The 20,102-nt window shown below is 38.3% G+C and overlaps 3 protein-coding genes across 3 annotated transcripts; 1 reads left to right on the top strand and 2 right to left on the bottom strand.

Annotated features, from left to right (window-relative positions):
* Nucleotides 1-278: 278 nt before the first annotated feature.
* IWZ02DRAFT_386405 (uncharacterized protein) lies at nt 279-1,636 on the top strand (the record flags this gene model as incomplete). The annotated part of the gene is made up of 2 exons (XM_066765469.1): nt 279-776; nt 830-1,636. The coding sequence occupies 2 exons, from the start codon at nt 279-281 to the stop codon at nt 1,634-1,636; spliced, it is 1,305 nt and encodes a 434-aa protein (XP_066618086.1).
* A 17-nt stretch (nt 1,637-1,653) lies between these two features.
* On the bottom strand, nt 1,654-3,176 carry IWZ02DRAFT_114675 (Alpha/Beta hydrolase protein). Its single transcript, XM_066761418.1, has 4 exons — nt 2,915-3,176; nt 2,760-2,868; nt 2,232-2,710; nt 1,654-2,185 (listed from the first exon to the last, which is right to left on the bottom strand). Exons 1-4 carry the CDS (start codon nt 3,099-3,101, stop codon nt 1,671-1,673), a joined length of 1,290 nt encoding a protein of 429 aa, XP_066618085.1. The 5' UTR covers nt 3,102-3,176; the 3' UTR covers nt 1,654-1,670.
* Nucleotides 3,177-4,889: 1,713 nt separating this feature from the next.
* Nucleotides 4,890-6,076, bottom strand: IWZ02DRAFT_437277 (uncharacterized protein; the record flags this gene model as incomplete). Its single annotated transcript, XM_066766601.1, has 2 exons — nt 4,890-5,673; nt 5,724-6,076. 2 exons carry the CDS (start codon nt 6,074-6,076, stop codon nt 4,890-4,892), a joined length of 1,137 nt encoding a protein of 378 aa, XP_066618084.1.
* Nucleotides 6,077-20,102: the final 14,026 nt, after the last annotated feature.

Genomic DNA, 20,102 nt, shown 5'->3' with positions numbered 1-20,102 from the left:
CCTCTGGCGAGGCTGAGTGTGCTTCCCACCTTTTCTTCAAGAGCGCAGGTGATCCAATCATTCACCACCAAAAAGATCGATTAGACACCTATCTGGAGGTCTTACGAAAAGGCACAGGATAGCTAAAAGTGTCCAACCCCTTTCAACTGCAGTCGAATCTCCGACTCTTCTGCAACTGATATTCGTCGTCGGCGCCGTCGTCATCAGTCGACCAAATGGCATTCTTCGTCGATTTCGAGCTTCACAAATGCAGTCGGCTGGCGGCCGATGCCGTCGAGATGGGATTCACAATCGGGGCGGAACCAGAAAATCCTCCGCCGATTCCATCGCCAGATATTTTCAGCTTGGAGTCTTCGCCGAAAAAAGCGCGATTGGACTCGCGAAAGCTACCACCGATCCATGACTGCGCCGTCCATCTCGAATTGCTGCATTCGATCCACCGTCTTTGCAATGCCGTCCAGTCTTCGTCTGCGATTCAATTCATCGGACAGAAAGCGGATGAGAGCAAGCAGTATAACGAGGTGAGAGCCGCTCGCTGGTCGATCTACCTCCGTGCGGCTGTCGTGAGATTCTTGCTTTGGCTGGATTGTGGCGAAATGCTGCCGCCGCTCGGTGAGACAAACGAGCTCGAACGAAGTGACTGTTTGGCTAAGAAGTGGCCAGATATCCTCATGGTGTGGCACGCCTGTCTCTTGAATCCGGTATTCTTTTCGGAGTTTTGTTCTCGACGAGGGCATGAACGTATCCGCGATATGCCATTCCCATGGAAGGAGATTGTGAGTAAATGGCTCGATTCGCCCAAATCTGTTTAACTACTGACATATGTGAGCACGCGGCCATCGATCCCGAAAAGAGGACTTTTCAGCTGGGTCGAAGCCGGGAAGAGGCAGTGGAAGGAAGATCCAAGATTGCGCCCGATTTCCTGTCGCTTCTGCAAAAGAACGAAAGGGACAAGATCCTCGAACAGTTGTTAGCGTCGATTCCAACAGGCACAGCATTACGTGAAGGTTCATTCCCATCGGCTTTGCCCCTCGGCAACGCAGTAGCAGTGTTATTGGACAAGTGCGGCAAAGCCTGCGGGACGGAGCAGCTCATCAACGAAATCGCCGCTGCTGTCAACCGGCAATACTCGTTTGTCGAAAAGATGGAAAAGCACCTGTGGCTGCGGAGCCCTGCGCTCAAGGGAACCCTGCGACGCGCCATCGAGCGGTACGACAAGTTTGTGAAGCTGCTCAAGTGGCACCCTAAAACCATGCTCGTCCCCACCTTGGAAATCGATCTCGTTTGGCACACGCATCAATGCGCGGGGGCCCAGTACCAGGTCGACATGGAGCAGTGGACAGGGAAATTCATTGATCACAACGACAAGGTGGGGCCGCCGGTGTTGAAGGGTGGAGAGAGTAAGACGCGGGAGTTTTTCAGACTACATTTCGACTGCGAATACATGCGATGCCTGTGTTGGGACTGCGAAGCGATTTTGTCGGAGCTAGAGAAGGCAAGGCTCAGCGGACACAAATTGGACCATCGAAAGAGAAGAGACATGGCGAGAAACGTTGCTAGTGTTGTGTCGTACTATAGATCTGTAGAGCTGGCCTACCAGACCGCAGCCAGGACTGCGAATGTCGAATGGCTTTGAAAGTACATTGCTTCAGCCAAATGTTCCCGAGCTATCATGTAGAGAGTGCGCCTTTGGCAACCATGGCTGCTGCTCGCTCATAATACCTGCGACGATGGACAGCGATCCTGGTGAACAACAGTTTCGAAAATTCCTCCGAGGTGACTTTCCAAGCCTCCAGGCGCAGCTCATCATCAAAAAGCATTCGGTTTTCCGCAGGTGACGGATCAGACCGCGACATTCGAAGAACGATGAGATCGCCATAGTGACGGTATTCTGGAAGTGGAACAGCCCAATTTTGGCCTACTGCAGTGCCAGTGGAGCTGGTGTCGGTGGAATAAGAGTCGTAGCTTGTTGACTCGAGCGGTGTTTGTCCATAAGTCGATCGGAACAAATCAACCAACGAGCGGACGTACGGCCGGTCGGCGCGAGAAACGACATCGTATTCGTTAATGATGTTGAGCCACAATTCCCCAGCATTTGGTTTCAGGTCATGTTCTAGTGCGGTTGGGCATGGACGGAATGCTGGCGGACAACCAAATAAAATGCAAGACGATTTGGGCAGAACATCTATTTTCGTCAGTGATTGCCAACGAGGGACTCGGGATTTTCTCACCATGAAACCCCTTCCTGCGATAGTGCAAAAAGAGAAACGAGGAAACGGCAGCTCCGGCAGAGTGACCCGTGAAAAGGACATGTCTTGCACCACTGGCGCGGCATACTTCGCTGATGCATTTGGATACAGGGGGGTCAAGTGCTTGAGCGGCGCCCAGAAACCCGGCATGAACTTCGAGGCCGGGAAACAGGAAGCTTTCTGCAGTGCGAGGCGCGATGTTGAGATTCACCATGGCGTCAACGGTGCTGGCGGTTCCTCGGATGGCGACTACGACGACCGGGAAAGATGACGAGCCACTCGAAGTATCTAATGACTCGACCAGTGTAATTGTCGTCGCTTTGGTGGTTCCGCCGGCAGAAGGAGGGAAGGAATTTTGCAGTCGAAACTCGTAGTTTTGAAGCCTTGCGGTGTAATCGGCGTCATAAGTGCCAGCAGCGCACTTCCAAGCGATTGAAATGAGGACCCCATCGTTGCTGTCGCTCGAAGGGGTCAGCAAGAGCGAAGTCAACGGAGAGATGGACTGCTGACCATGTCCAGCGTTTCTTGGTGTTGCAAAAGTCGAGCGACGAGTTCGCATACTTGTCAGCCTCTCCGTTCAGGCGAGCCTGGTACTCCTCGAGCCGTTCACTCGAAGATCCTGCCAAGATGTCAGGATCATTCTCTTGATAATGCTGCGCACGAACCTTCAAATTCGATCTCTTTGAAAGTCTCATCAAGGACCTGGGAGACTTCTTCGATCGCCTCTAGTGCGCCTTTGAAGTTGTCGACAAATGTCAAGCCCGAGCTTGGGATCGATCCAGACAAATCAGAGCCTGATCCAGCGGACTGAAAGGCCGAAGCCTGCAGCGCTTTCCTTCTGAAAATACCCATGTCGATTGATGATGGTGTTGACAAGCAGGGGTCGATGAGATTTATTGGCCACCGCGTGAGATCACAGGCTGAAGAAATGCAGGCTGCAGAATCACGGCGTCAAATTCGTCGCACAAAGGCTCCAACTCTGCTGCAAATGTCATCCATACACATCCGTCACACGAAGCCCCATGCGAGCGAGCGACCGAGCGACCGAGTCGCCTGTCAACTGTCTTCGCTCAGCCTGCCATCCAAAGCGCCCCCAACGCCCCCAACGCCCAGAGCGACCAGTTGCATTGACGCGCTTGGCCTCGCCCATCAAATTGGGGCACTTTCCTCTCTCCCGATATTGTCTCCCCACCCCGGACCATTCACAGCCGCATCCGAGTGCTTGTATCCGTATCTCGCAATTTTTCATTCTTGCCATTGTCTCGTCGTGTGCCTGCGCTTGCGGCCGGGCGGAATTGCTTCCAAAGTCAGGCAATCGGAGGCGGAGGCTTTCGCGGCAAAACTGGAGAGGGCCCCGGTCGCTCGTTTGTTTCGAAAACGGTTGTCTGTTGACTGGAATTCCGCGTCAGCGCGAGGTTTGCTCGCAGCGAGAGGATAGAAAAGGAATCACCCTACAAGCTTGACATGGGGGCCAATGCGTTTTGAGCCTTGAACAGAGCAATCATTGCAAAGATTCATCAGTGACCGTCGCGAGGTCGCTGCTGCGCGAGCCGGAAACGCGGCCACCGCGCTTGGCCTGGATCATTGCCACAGCTTGATTAACAAAGGAACACAGCATAGGGGAGCCGCTGGAAGAATGCGCGAATGTCGGTGAAAAATCTCTGACTTGATGATGTACGAAAGTGATGTTGGAAGTATTTCGAAGGGAAAAAGAGGTGGTTGGCTGGCGGGCCCGCATCGGGTTTAGCGCCGTCGCCCGCCATCGAGCAGATCGAGCACCAAAGACTCTATTGACTTCAACAACATCTGATGAAGCTCCACCAATCCGATTCCTGCTCGAAGTTCCTGGCCGCACTTCTCCCAAATGATGTCCGGAAAGCCAGCCTTCCACCGACCCAATCCTCTGCGGTTGCTGACACGAAACAAGCCTCGGCAACCGCAGTCCTACGCAAAGCCGAAACCCTCAGCCACATTTCTCACAACAGTGGGCATCTCTTTCACGCCGGGCAAGTCAAACGCTTGAAGCTGACTATTGGAGGCGACGCGCATGATGCATTTCGCGAGTATTCGAGATTGAATCTCGAGATTGTCTGTTTCGGAGTCTGAGCAGCCGCGGGCAGGGACATTTCGGGATTCCAAGGCCTCAACGCTCGAGGCTGGTCGTGGTAGGCTCTGAGCACGCAGAGTAGAAGAAGTCCTTCCTGTGATGGCGAATCAACGCGACCCGATCGCTAGAAAAACCTTCAACCAGAATCCACGAGCGTTGCCGGAACGTCGCCGCTTTGACCAGAGAACTGAAAGATCTGGAAGGCCACATTCGGTCGGCACTTTCGCCTTGTCTTTTTCATGCTTGTTCAGCCGCGCCGATTGTGTTGGTTGGTATCGCCTCGAAAGCCCCCGGGGCGGGCCGCAAACTTCCCAGTCTCGTTAGCCGCAAAATGCTCGCCAGTCGCGGCTCGAGCGGCCACTCTCGTTCGTTGATTACATCGCCAGCGGGGTAAATCGTCTCCTTTCGTCGTATGGCCGTGAGATATCGTCGAAACATTACGAGTTGCGGTATCCAATGCGGGAAGAGAAAGGAAAAAAAAAAGTACAGTGCTCGTCGTTGATCATCGTGCCAGTCTATCGGCGAAAAGCGCATCACGGCTTTTGCCACGAGCTGCCATACAGCTCTGCAGGCTCCGGACCTGACAGCTCTAAAGGCTCTGGATCTGCTGGTAGTTGGTGCATCCCCCGGTGGAGTCGCATCGATATTCTCGAGGGGATGTACCGCTCTGGCCAGTTGCTGCCATGCAGCTCCGAAGGCTCCGGCTCTGCTGGTAGCTGGTATACTTCGTGGTCTGGAAGCTGCTGTATTGAAGAGTCAAGAGATTTGATCGATGCTGTCCTCGAAGCCCCATCGCTCAGAGGAACCTTCTTGTTGCTGTGGTGTGATTCTAGACTTTTCCGATCTTCCTTCTTTCCACGTCGCATCTTGGTCCATACAATGACCAGTACGACAAAAGCGATTCCGGCGAGCGACACTGCAACACCTAACATTGCCTTCACGTTGGTCGGCAAACCGTCAGAATCTTTTTTAGAAGAAGGGCTCTGGCTCGGAGAAGAAACTGTGGTCGCTGTTGCCTTTGCTTCGGCCGTTGTGGCGGTTGCAGATGCGGAAGTAACTGTGGCGCCCGCAGCAGCGGCAGTTGAGGTAGATGAAGCTGATGATGACGAGGTGAGCGCGGGATACTGCGTGAGGTCGGCCTCTCTGTATGCGATCGTCATTGCTTGTGCCCACATGGTCATTGGTCCAGTGACTACGGTCGTGTTGACGGAACTTTGGCCAACGAGCTGCGCCCAGCCAGTGACAGCCGTCGAGAAATCGTATGGATACATGCTGACGCAACCTACAAGGTCACCGGTCCTCGTGTATGAAAAGTCACTGGTGGATATTTAGCAACCATGATTAATGGAGAGCAGAGAGAGACATACGAGTAACAGCACACTCCGGTTGTGGTCCCTCCATCACTCATCTCCGTGACTGTGGTGTAGCTGACTGGACAAGCCCCCGGACTGAAAACTTGCGTCTGTTGGTCGTATGCGCGGCCATTTTGCGTCCACCCGGAAGGAAAGCATTCCGAGTCGACCCCGATCCCTCGTGTTGTGACCTGATTTTGGACCAAGATGCCGCTGGGGATGTTGTTGTAGTAGGAGCCCTCGTACGTCCAGTGGGTCTTGCACTCTGCGGGAGGCGTGAATCGAGTCGTCAATGGGACAGTCACCGAACTGCCGCTGAAGAACGTGGCGGCCCTCGCCGCCATGGTCGCCGCCATGATCGCAACCATTTTGTGTTGGAATGTTGACAAGGTGAAGGTTCCGCCCGACTGCAAAGGTGCAAAAGGCGTCTATGAACGAAAACAGCGACGATCCATGTCGACCACATTGTTTTTCTGTCGGGAGTGGAGCAGTGAACTCGCCAACCAGCGCTCTCAAATGCGCAGGGATTCGCCGATGAGCCGCTTGTCGCGTACCATTCACGAACCTCTGCTAAGCGCGGAGCTCGCAATCGATCAACTCGGCAGAGATTGATTTAGAAATTCGCTTACGATTCCGGAGGGAGAGCCCACTTTTCATGCTCTGCGGCGCGTATCTGGCGAACGTGTCTCGTCCGCCTTCGCAGAACCACAATGATGCCGCCTTTTACGAATTCTCGTCCTTCCGCGGTAAAACTCACCTGCGGACTGGCTTTTAAAAAGGTGACCCCGGTGAAGAGCCGCATCTCCCGGCAGTGTGTCCGGCTTCAGCTAATCGTAGTATGCGCTTATTAGTCGAAACGAGCTAGACGTCGTCTTACTCTCGTTTCTCGTCTTTCTTTTTACTAGTAGTTCTATAGGCTAGGGGCTATTTTACGAGTCTAATCTAATCTTTATTATTTTCTCTCTCTTTATAATCTATACTCCTATAGTAACTCTAAGTAGTATAGTAGCTAGAAATTTTTTTAGACCTTTTTATTTAAGTTATATATTATAATACTAATACCTATTAACTCTACTCTAGGTAAGAGCTAAGATAGAGCCTAGTAGCTACTAACTAGAACCTAAATAGGGCTATATATAGGGGTAAGAATATATAAAAAGCTCTCTATAGATAAAACCTTATAAGCTAAGATTTTATCTTATATCTTATAATACTAATACTTATAGACCCTACTAGAGATTAGAGATTAAGGTAGGGCCTAGTAGCTACTAACTAGAACCTAAATAGGGCTATATATATAAGTAAGAATATTTAAAAAGCTCTCTATAGATAAAACCTTATAAATTAAGGTTTTATCTAATACCTACTCTAAATATATTATTATTACTACTTAATTTAACTCCCTATAGTACTAAATCTTATATTTAAAACCTTTAACTACTATAGCTAGTTAAATTAAAAATAGCTTCTATAACTTATTTAGGAAGTATTAACCTAGAGGCTAGTATACTAGCTATAAACCTACTAGTTAGAGGCTAAGAGGCTACTAACCTAAGGATAGTTCCTCTCTAGGTTAATAAAGATACTTATATTAAAGTATAGTCCCTAAATAATAGTAAGAGCTAGCTCTTAGCTATACTAGTACTAAATCTATATATTATAACTATTAATAATAAGATTATAGCGCTCTTAGTAATACTAGACTCTATAAATATAGAAGAGCTTTATTATAGCCTAACCCTTAGGCTATAGTATAATAGCCTACTATAGTATTAAAGCTCTTATATAATAACTATACGCTATAGTATTAAGCTATAAAGGCGCGCTATACTAGTAAGCTACCTTACTAAGCCGCATTACTAAGCTATAGCTATAAGCTACCTCTACCCTTATAAGTAAGCTAACCTATAATCTCTAGCCTATATAGCCCTATAGTAATAATACCTACTATAAGCCCTTATATAGCGCGTATTAACTAGCTTATAGGACTCTAAGTACGTATCTAATAACTAAGTCCTATAAGCCCTAGTAGCTAAATAAGTAGTTAAGTCTTAAGAGGTATCTTAGCTTAAATAATACCTACTTATATAAATAAGGGACTATATCTTAACTTCTATTCCCTTATACTACCTTCCTCTCTCTTTCTATTTACTTCTTAGAGTACGTAGGCTAGAAGAACTACTAGAAGGGATATAAATAAGCGGTTATATAGAATAGTAGCTAGCTATCTTTATTTTCTTATAATTAACTTCTTAAGTAGACTATTAGCCTTTCTTAACCTCTTATCTCTTACCTCCTTACCTTATTATCTTATTATAATTATCTCGTACGGACTACTTACGACTTATTCTCTAAAGTATTACTATCTACCTATTAGGAAGCCTAGCTTATAATAGAAAAATAAAGATTATTAAGTAGATATATTATATAATATGCTTACTCTCCTACCTACCTATAAAGTATTATAGTTTCTAACTATTTACATCCTTAGATAGATCCTATAGTTAAAGTATTAGGCTTAAAGTACCGATTCTCTATATATACTTACTTAGATTAGTACTTTAATCCTACCATTATAAGACTAGCTTACTACGACTAATTATTACTATAAGAAAGGAGTTAACTTATATATCTACGTCTTAATCTCCTAACATTTAATTAGTCGTTAATAGATAATAGATTAATAGTAGCTAGATAATTAGGCCGCCTAGTAGGTAGCCTTATAGTAATAGTAGTAAGATGATTAGGCTACCTAGTAGGTAGCCTTATAGGAGTAGTAGTAGGGGTTACTCCTAGATAAGTAGGCCTACCTTATAGAATAGGCGTACTAATAGTAGTAGGAAGCGCTCTACGCGTAATAGTAGAACTAGTAGCTATACTACTAACTAACTACTAGTCTATTAGATCCTAATATTATCTAGTTACTATAGTAGTAGATAGCCTACTAGGCTAATAAGAAGGAGTATAAGCGCTAAGTAGGTAAACTAACTAAGATCTTACTAGAGATATCTATTTATAAGGGTAATAGGGATAGGCTAGATATATAGATAGATATAGTTTATAATAAGATAAGCCTAGACTATACTAACTACGCGCTAAAGACTTAGTTATTTACTATCTAGGCTAAACTTAGTAGTAAAGCCGCCTACTAAATAACGCCCTAGTTTAAATAATATAGGGATAATCCTAGCATAACCTTTAAGTAACTACTTATATACTTAGAGCTAATCTATAGTAATTCTTACTAAGTAGTAAACGCGTAACGCTAGATATACGCGTTATACTAGTAGGGAGTACCGTTCTAGGAGTTTTTTACTAAGTTTAATTAGGTCTTATAGTTAGCTAGGAGTAATAAGTAGCTAGATTTAGCTAAGATTAGCCTTCTAGAGAACGCGCTAAGCTATAAACTATTAGCCTAGATAGTAGGGTTAGCCTTAGGAGGAGAGTCTTAGAACTAGTATATAGCTCTTCTTACCTAAGTTAGTAATTCTATAGAGAGACTTAGAAATAATAATAGTAGTACGTATAATAGTAGTTACTAGGCTAATAGCTAATTCTATAAGGGTAGGTTAATAGGTTAGGCCTCTAGTAGTACTATAATAACGCTATAAGGATAGTTAAACTAAATAAGTACTACCTCTAAGACTATAGAATAGGAGCCTACTAGCCTAGCCTATTTAGCTATCTAGCGTACTAAGTAGGTATTAGATATAGAGGTAAGCTAATAATATATATCTAAGCTCTATCTATATTATAGTAGTAATACTTACTTTATTAGTAAGTATCTATATAAGCCTACTCGTCCTCCCTAGGCTATAGTAGTCTAGCTATTACTAGAGGATAAGATTAAAGACGTTAAGGAGCCTAAATTAGGAAATAAGGAACTCTAGCTATAGTTATAGTCTAGAGTAAAGTTATAAACTAGAGGAGGTTAAATAGTAGGATTATAGTCTATTAGCGTAAGGCTAAGTAGTATATAAGGGGTAAATCCCTACTAGTATTAGCGCTAGTTAATTAAGTATCCTATACTAGAACTCTTATTAATTTAGGGAGTAAACTATATATAATAGTAACCTCCTAGTTTATAACACGCATAAACCTTCTAGTCTACGAAATTACGCCTATACTAATACTTAGACTAAAGAGCTTAGAATAGTTAGTAAGGATAGTAATAGAGTTTACGCTTAATTTAGAAGGATACTTAAGGATAATCCTTATCTATATAGTATTCTAACTCCCTAATAGTATTAAGTTACTAATAGAAGTACTATAGCTCTACTAAGAGAGGGTCCTACTAGACCTATTAGCTAGGAGCCTTACGTTTAAGGATACTAGCCTAATAGTATAGGAGGAGGGAAGATTAGAGGTTAAGGATAGAGTCTACTTTACTTAGGCTATCTCTACCCTAGTATACTAACTACTTACCTAATTATTAGCTAAATAGTAGAAAGTATATATATTTATAGCGAGTCTTACTAATATTAATAAGGCTTTAGTAATGAAGCTAGTTATTAGTAGTAATAAGATCTATTACTATCTACCTAAGTAGATTAGTAATAAGTACCTACCGTTATTTAATAAGATTCTTATAGATTTACTCCCTCCTAACTAACTAGGAATTAATTATAAGATTAAGCTAAATAAGCTACTAAATAGGAAGGATCTAGACCCCTCCTAGGGACTACTATATAGGATAAGCTATAAGGAGTTACTTATCTTATATAAGACGTTATATAAGCTTCTAGAGAAGGGGTTTATATATATAAGTAGCTCTCTAGCCGCGGCTCTAGTACTATTTATAAAGAAACCTAGTAGAGGATTAACGTTTTATTATAATTACTAGGCTCTTAACGCTCTAATAAGGAAGGACCGTTATCTACTCCTACTAATTATAGAAATATTAGCCCGGATTAGATAAGCACGCTAGTTTACTAAGCTAGATATAGTCTTAGTATTCTACTACGTTTATATTACTAAAGGAGATAAATAGCTAATAGCCTTCTATACCTAATTTAGACTATTTAAGTAGTTAGTAACGCTATTCGGCCTTACTAACGCTCCTAGTACCTTTTAACGGTATATTAACTAGGTACTAAGAGAGTTCCTAGATGATTACGCTTTAGCCTATATTAATAACGTTCTAATCTTTATAGAGGGATTCTAGAAGGAGTATTATTACTAGGTTAAGATAGTATTAGACCGCTTACTTATAGTAGGCCTCTATATTAATATTAGGGAGTACGAGTTTAAGGTCTAATCGATAAAATACCTTAGCTACATTATTAAGGCCGGATAAGGAGTATGTATAGACCTATCTAAGGTTAAGGTAGTAAAGAACTAGGCTAGACTAACTACTATTAAGGCTATATAAGGCTTCTTAGGCTTTACTAACTTTTATTATCATTTTATTAGTAGTTTCTTAGAGATTATAGAACTCCTTATTAGGCTTACACGGAAAAATAAGGAGTTTAGATAGGATAATAAGACTAAGAGCGCGTTTAAGAGGTTAAAGCTAGCGTTTATTAAGGCGCCTATACTAATATAGTTTAACCTAGAAAGAGAGATAGTATTAGTAATAGACTTATTAGGTTATACTACTAGGGGAGTCCTTTACTAACGTAATAATTAGGGAGACCTCTAACTAACTACCTTCTACTTAAGGAAGAGTAACGTATATAAAGTAAACTATAAGATCTATAATAAGGAGCTCCTAGTAATTATTAAGGTACTAGACGAATAGGATTACCTATTAAGAAGTATTAGTAGCTTTACTATCTAGATAGACTATAAAAACTTAGAGTACTTTATAACTAGTAAGTAACTAAATAAGTGTTAAGTCTACTAGGTAGAGAAGCTTAGTCAGTATAACTTTATAATAGCGTATATCCTAGGGAAAGATAATACCTAACTAGATATACTATTACGAAGAGAGTAAGACCTACCTACTAACGTAGACGATAGCTACTTAAAGTACCGCTTTACCTAAATACTTAAGTTATTACCTACTAGCCTTATAATAATAAAGGCTAGTTAAGAGGAAGAACTAGTAGAGAAGGATACTATATAGGTATACCCTATTACGTTAGGCGGTAATAATACTAGGGCTAAATAGATAACTAATATATAGAGAGAGTTAGTAGGAGAGGACGGAGCTTACTAGGCCCTAAAGATAGTAGTACTTAGTAGGAGTAGAATAGTACTAGTAGAGCTCTCTCTTAGTAAGATATTAATATCTAACCTAATAGTAGATAATAGGGGTAACCTTTATTAGCGTAGTTACTTATAGGTACTAGATTCTAAACCTCTATAAACTAGTATCCTCTAGATAATATATAACTCTCTAGAGGTAATCTACCCTAGTAATAATAAGATAATATCCTAGCTCTACTATCTTAAGTTATTTTAGCCGAACTATAATGTATAGATAAAGTAATTTAGGCGTAATTACGATATCTATAGGGCGACTAAATTTTAGAGAGACTATAAGTAAGGACTACTCTAACTACTTCTAGTTCTAGATTAATAGTAGTAAGAAGTATCTATAGATTTTATAGGCCCTCTTATAGTAAGTAAGAGGAATACCTATATACTAGTTATTATAGATAGGCTATTAAAAGGCGTAATCCTAGAACCCTATTACGATCTAATAGCTAAGGCCGTAGTATTATTATTTCTATAAATATACTACTAGTACTATAGGTTACCTAAAGCTATTATATTAGACCGGGGTCTATAGTTTATAAGTCTTTTATAGGAACGCGTCTATAAACTATTAAAGATTTAGCGGCGTCTCTTAATAGGTTACTACCTAGAGATAGATAGTTAGACTAAGAGAGTAAATATAGAGGTTAAGTAGATATTAGCCGCGTTAGTTAACTAAGTATAGGACGACTAGGCTAACTACTTACTAGTAGTTAAGTTTACATTAAATAATAGAATATTAGCTACTATAGGCGTAAGCCTATTCTTCTTATTATACGGCTACTACGCTAACTCCTTATAAATAAGACTCTTAGAAGGCCCCTAGCGCGTTACTAACCTATAAATACTAGTAGTATAAGGCGATACTATTATAATAAAGATCTAAGAGGCTACTACTTAGGTAGAAAACATAATAACTATATCCTAGGTAGCCTAGAAGTAGTAGGTAAACTACTATTATAACGCCTTACCTACGTATAAAGTAGGTAATAAAGTTTAGCTAAGCCTTTATAATATCTCTACGGACTACTCTATTTAGAAGCTAGATTACTAGTTAGTAAAGTATACTATAACGTAAGTTATTTTAAATAAGGCCTACTAGTTAGATGTCCTAGGCACTATTTATAACGTCTTTAATATAGACCTACTACGACTAGCGTTTAATAACGCTCTACTAAGCTAGGTATATACGGATTATTAGCTACCTATAGTTATTATTAATAATAAGAATAAGTAGAAGGTAGAACGTATACTAGATAAGCGTTAGCGCTAAAACTATTAAGAGTTCTTAGTAAAGTAGACCAGGTATATAAGACTAATATAGGAACTAGTATCTATATTTAAGGATATAGTAGCCGTTAATAAGTTTAAAGCTAGTTAACGAGTTTAGGTTAGAGGTAAGGAAGTACTACTAAATAATAAGTAAATAATAGTAGACCCTAGTAGTAGAATATCTAATAAGCGCTAGCACTATCTAAATAAGCTACTAGTAGTACTACCTATGCCTAGGCGCCGTAGTACTAGGCTTAAGTAAGTAAACTAGCTAGATTAGGATTCTAACTAATAGGGAGCCGCTAGTAATATATACTAACTACGTAAGCCCGCCTATAATAATCCTCTTTATAAGGTCTAGAACTACTAAACCCTACTTACGCTCTACTAACTCTACTAACTCTACTAACTCTATAATCTTTACGACTATACTACCTTATAACCCTATTATCTTACCGTACTATAGACGCTAATAATAACTACTTACGTAACTTATATAACCGCGTTACTAAGCTTAAGAATCCTTCTTCTCTAGTTAATACTATAAATCCTATAGCTTCTCCTATTACCCCTATAGACCTAGCCCCCCCTCCTAATAAGGCTAATCCTACTACCTATTCTAATACCTACCCTAGTAACTCTTACTTTAGCGCTACTCTCTATATCCCTTCTATATTTAGTAATATTAAAGACCTCCTTAGCGTTAAGCTCCGTAGTTACTACTTTTATATTATATTAGGCTCTAGTTAGGACGACCTTAATAACTCTATCTATAATATTATTACTACTACTAGTAGTATAATCCTCCCCTTCTCTAACTTTAGTAATACTAAGGATAAAGAGGAGGACTACTTAGGCCTCTTCCCTCCTAGCTATATCTAGTATTAGATTATTATAGATAAGGTTATTATTAGTCTTACTCTATATAACGCCCTACCTATACCTAGTTATAATATATACTAGATCTTACCTACTAAGCTATATATGCTTATTACTATTAGTATTACTAAGCTACCCTAAGGCTAGTACTATTTAATCTATACCCTACCCCTATTCCCTTACCTTAGTATTAATAAGCGCTTTACGGTCTAGTAGGGCTACCTATTATCTAGCTATATTACTAACTACTACGTCTACTTATAGTAGATCTACGGTAATAAGCTAGAGTATAATGCGTTTATTATTTACTACCCTAATACCTACCTCTTTCTATCCCTCTCCCTTAGTAATATAATTAAGGCTATAGGTAGCCTCGTCCTTAACTACTCTAGTAGCCTACCTAACTATAAGACCTAGTTCCTTACCTACTCTACTAGTACTAACATCCTACTATTTAGCTAGCTACCTAATAAGTACGAGTCTAGCTAGGGTCTTATCCTCCCTATTAAGTAGTTCTACTACCTAGTCTTCATCCGTATTAGGAACCTCCCTAATCTAGGCTATATCCTCTATAATTACTCTAGTAATAAGGAGTTCTAAGCCCGCCTTATCTCTTATAGCTTCGCTAATAAGTAAGCTACTATAGTAACCCTAGTAGCTCCCTTAGCTTATACCCTTTCCTTTCTATTCCCTTTATATAGTAGATTAGCGTTATATTTAATAGTATAAGGGGGGGGTATTATTACGGTTTCTAACTATTTATATTCTTAGATAGATTCTACGGTTAAAGTATTAGGCTTAAAGTGCTAATTCTCTATATATACTTACTTAGATTAGTACTTTAATCCTACTATCATAAGACTAGCTTACTATAACTAATTATTACTATAAGAAAGGAGTTAACTTATATATCTATATCTTAATCTCCTAATATAAAGGTCTTAAATATTAACGCTAAAAATAGTAGGTATTACTACTAAGTAATACCTATACTAGTTAGTACCCTACTTAACCTTCCTCTCCTAAGTCTTATTTCGTAAGTACTAGTAGTATCTTTATAAGTCTAAGAGTCCCTCTAGGTAGTATAGTAGAATAATACCGTATAAGGTATTTATAATAGTATATAAAAAGACGTAGGTAGACTCCTACTCCGTATCTCTATAAGTAATAAGGTTATATTATATAAGTACTACTTAGTAAATAGTAGTATAAGCGACCGTAACTTATCTACTAAGGAAGGAGGGTAAAGAGTACCCTCTATAACTCCCTCTACTCCCTAGTATAATACTAGGAACGCTAACTAACCTAATATCTATAATAAAGTACTACTCTAAGGCTAGCTAGCTATTAGAGACTACCCTATAGGATGATTAAGAGAGTTCTATACGCTTCTCTAGAACTATACTACCTTAGACGCCTTATAGGAAGTATTTTACGTCTATATATAACCTTTAGATATAGAAACTACTAACTATCTTAGGAGCCTAAATAAACTACCCCTTCTTAAGTACGCTAAGTTCTTAGCTTAGCGCGTATAAGCCCTTAAAAGAACTATTAGTCTCTATATAGCTTTTACTAAGTCTAACTATTACTAAGTAGCTTATACGACTCCCTCTAAGCCCCTATTCCTCTTAGCTTCCTACTAGGAGTACTCCCCTACCTAGACTAGTAATAATACCTAGTCTACTAAAACTAGGAACTACTAATACTATATTAAGATTCCTAACCCCCTAATCCTAATAGATAGTAAGGACCCTAAATACCTACTCTAGCTTCGTTAAATTAAGAATAAAATCTAAGCTAACTAGGACTAGTTTATTACTAACGATCCTATAGATACTAAAGAGGTAATTACTACCTATATTATATCTTATATAGGCGGAGAAGTAGCTAATTATTTACTTCTATTTCTAGAAGCTAAGGAAAAGGAAAGTATCCTTATTATAGATAAGGATGTCTATACCTTCCTTAGTACTATCTTTAATAACCCGTATAAGAAGCGTAAGGCTAAGAAAGAACTTTATAATCTTTAGTATACTATCCTAGGAGATTTCTAAGCCTATATTACTAAGTTTACCCGCCTTACCCTTAATACTAAGACTCTATATACTTAGTAGAAGGAAGAACTTTATACCTCTACTAACCCTACTCTTAGGACTTATATAACTTTATATAAGGAAGATAACTCCGTATCCTTCTAGGCGTATATAGCTAAAGCCTTATCTATTACTCGTAACCTTAAAGAGTAATACTCGTACTATACCTAGTCTAATAAGTCTAAAGCTAAGTAGAGGTAGGAAGAATAATCCTATAAGAAAACCTATAAGTCCTTAGTTCTAGTAACCTCTATAGATAAATCTACCTCCTATATAACTATAGGAGCTAGCTCTAAGATATAGAAGACTTAGAAGATAATAACCTCTAGCTCTTCTAATCTCTACTTTAAGTATAGCCTACCTAGCTACTTTACTTAGGATTATATAAATATAGAAATTAAGGACCTTAAGCCTAACTACTAGTATTACTATAATTCTAAGAAAGAACGCTCTTTATATAAATCTAATAATTAAGCCTTAGAAAACTCTAAGCTCTAGGGAAAGAGCCTACCCTAGAGATAGAAGTTAGGGCCCTATATATTACTAGTACTAATATTAATATCTATAACCTTATTAGAGGAGACGCCTTTACTATATAAACTAAAATTTATAAGAATAGTTAGTTCCTAGCTACCTCTACCCTTATTAATATAGGCGCTCTAGGAACTAGCTTTATCTATTCCTAAATAGGACCGTACCTTAAAGCCTTAGGTATATAATAATTTAAGATTACTAGTAGACTCCTTAAGGTAGTAGGATTTAATAACTAAATTAGCGCTTATCTATACTATATATATTTCCTTACTCTTAATCTTTCTAGAAACCTCTATAAAATATAGTCCTTTATTAGTAATATTAGCTAATATTCCCTTATCCTTAGAAAATATTTCTTTACGAAAAATAACGTCCTTCTAGACTACTATATAAACTCCCTTATCTTTCTTAATAAGACTACCTAACCCGCGGTTACTAAATAGCTACCTATTATTTAATTAGTTATATAATAAAAAGGAAAGATTTTAGAAAAACATTAAAAAGACTTAGAAAGAAGAAAAAAAGCCTAAAAAATAGAAGAACTTTTCGTCCTACTTAGTATACTCTTTACCTATAAAGATCCCCTTAAAATTTAATTTACTACTTTATATAATATTAACGCCTACTATCGTAATAGCTATTAGACGCTAGACGCTAGTAACGCGAGTATATATTAGATACTAGTAACGTAAGCACATTATAACTACGTTCTTACGTGATTACTTAATAAGCCGAAGCTAATTATAACTAAGCTACGTAAACCGGCTAAGCCGTATAAGCTAGTAGTACTAATAGATAATAAATACTTCTAAGGATATATAGCCTACTTAATAGCTAATAAAACTTTACGCGGTAATAAGAAGATTAATTTCTTATCTATTTTAATAATATAACTAGAGTAGTAATTCACGTAGTAAAGAGAGAGTTTAGTTCTCATTTCACTTCTTATATAAATATATATAGAAGATAGAAGAGTATATAGCATCTTCTATATTTATAATAATTAAGAAGACTTTACTTAACTTTATCTTTTAACTACTTAACTTTAATTAAGTTCTTTTTAATTTTATATACGTCCGACTAAGTAGATAGCCTCTAGGTAAAAGCCTATATATTAGCTATTTAATGATTTATAATAGATATAGAAGATTATTCTAGGTATTATCCCTATTCTACTTTTTTATTACCTAAGGGAGGTATTAGAATACCTAAACTAGGTATACTATATATATAGCCTAAGCCTTATACATAACCGTCTATTATTTAAGAAGGAAATTTAAGTCGTCTTAGTAAGGCGTATTAGTATTATCTAAGGACTAAAGAGTATTAAGTACGTATTAACTATAGAAGTCTTTATAAGGCTATAGTATAGTATATAAATATTAAGAAGGTATCCTCTCCGTACCTACTTATAAGAAAGTAGAAGACTATTCTATGCGTAGATAGTATAGCTAAGAATTAAGCCTACGTAACTAGTACTTAAGAGGAGTCTAGTAGTTAATAATAAATACTCTTACGCGGAGGTACTAAATTACCTTATAAATTAGAGGAAGGAAGAGGATAGGTACTCCCCTTCTTATTATAATCTTTTTACTCCCTATTACCGGTTAAGCTTAATATATAAGTATAAGAGAAAGGTCTTTTTTACGTAATATAATTTTAGGTTAAAGAAGCTTTTAGGCATATTCTACTAGAAGAAGCTAATAACTATTAATCTAAGATTACTCCTCTTATAAAGGGATAAACCTAGGATATTACTATTTACGTAAAGATATAAATTAAGACTCTTAAATAAGTTATCCTTAACTTAGTAGAAAGGATTTTAAGTTATTAAACTTCGTCACGTAAAGATACTATTAAGTTAATAAGTTTATAGTATTTAGAAGAGAATAGATCCTAGAAGAAGAAGAAATATATACTAAGAGTATCTAACCTACCTAAATTAATAAATAGCTAAAACCCTACGTACGAGTATTAGTAGCTCCTTATAAATAATAAAATCCGTAGTAATAAGGACTACTTTAAAAGAGGTACTACTATAGATACTAAGGAGGCTATTATAAGTTACATCCTCTCTAGGATATAGGGTAAAGTAGTATAGTATTTAGTACTATTTCTTTATACCTACGTAAAGATAGATAATCTAGTCCTTAATACTAACTTATATTACTAGCTTAAGTAAGTATTTAAGAATTCGTACTAGTAAAAGGATATAAAGAAGAAGCTAAAGGACCTTTATTATAAAATTCCTATAGATCTTTAGAAGTTCTAGTTAGAGTTTATATACCTAGCTTTAGAAGCTAACCTTCTATATAAATAATAGAAAGAGGATTTTTAATCTTTATTAGATCCCCTACTATAAACTCATTTAGTAGGAATTAAATAAGACGACTCTATTTCATTTAAAGAATACCTTTAAAAGGCGTATCCTATTATATAAAGTATAATTAAGTACTAAAATAGTTAAAACGTATCTTTATTATCCTAGAAAGACCGTATAAAGAAATAATAATAGGAATAAGTAGGTAAATCTACTCTTTTAATAGGTAGAAGTTTAAGAGAATAGCCTTTTTTAAGGTTATTATAGAGATCTACTCCTTACGTAATAACGGAAAATCTAATATATAAAGAAAAAGTGGAACTCTAAGGTAATATTAGACCCTACTATTAATGTAGAAAATTTAGATACCTTATCTAATAGTACCTAGAAACCGAAGTAAAGATAGTTAATACTATAATAGAAGAAGAAGGAGAAGAGTATATAATATTAGAACTATACTCTTCTTTATTAGAAAATAATAAGTCTTAGGGGAAGTCTCCTCCCTAAGATATAAGCTTAGAGCTCTATAAATTACTAATTTATAGGTAAACGTTTATAACCTTATTAGAGGATACCTATTTACCGTATAAACTATAATTATAGCTAGTAGTTATGCTATACCCGTTTATGCCCTAGTTAATACTAGTATAAATAGATCTAGCTTTATCTATCCTTAACTTCTTCTATAACTTAGGGAATTAGGGATTAAGAAAAGAAAGATTACTAGTAGGAACCTTAAAGTCTCTAGGTTTAACTAACGCATAAATAAGTAACTTAATTTCATTTATTAATTATAATTCCGTTTCTAATATTAGCTAGTTATAATTTACGCCTTCGTACTAGATATTAGGCGCTATAATATTATTCTAGGCCGCTAGTTCCTTATATATTATTATATTCTTCTAGATTACCGTAACTAATAACTTATTTAGTTAGATCCTCTAGACTAAATTTCTTTTTTAAATCTTTTAAATATTCTAAAATTATCCGCATGAAGTAAAGTTTTATAGATAAACTAATTAATTTCTTTAATATATATCTCTAATAATATTAAAGTTAATAACTAAGAAACCTTTTTTACTTCTCTTATAG

This window comes from Phyllosticta citriasiana, assembly GCF_038021145.1.
Source record: "Phyllosticta citriasiana strain CBS 120426 chromosome Unknown IWZ02scaffold_19, whole genome shotgun sequence".
Lineage (NCBI taxonomy): Eukaryota > Fungi > Ascomycota > Dothideomycetes > Botryosphaeriales > Phyllostictaceae > Phyllosticta > Phyllosticta citriasiana.
The sequence above is the reverse complement of the archived record's forward strand: the minus strand, read 5'-3'. Positions and strand labels throughout refer to the sequence as shown.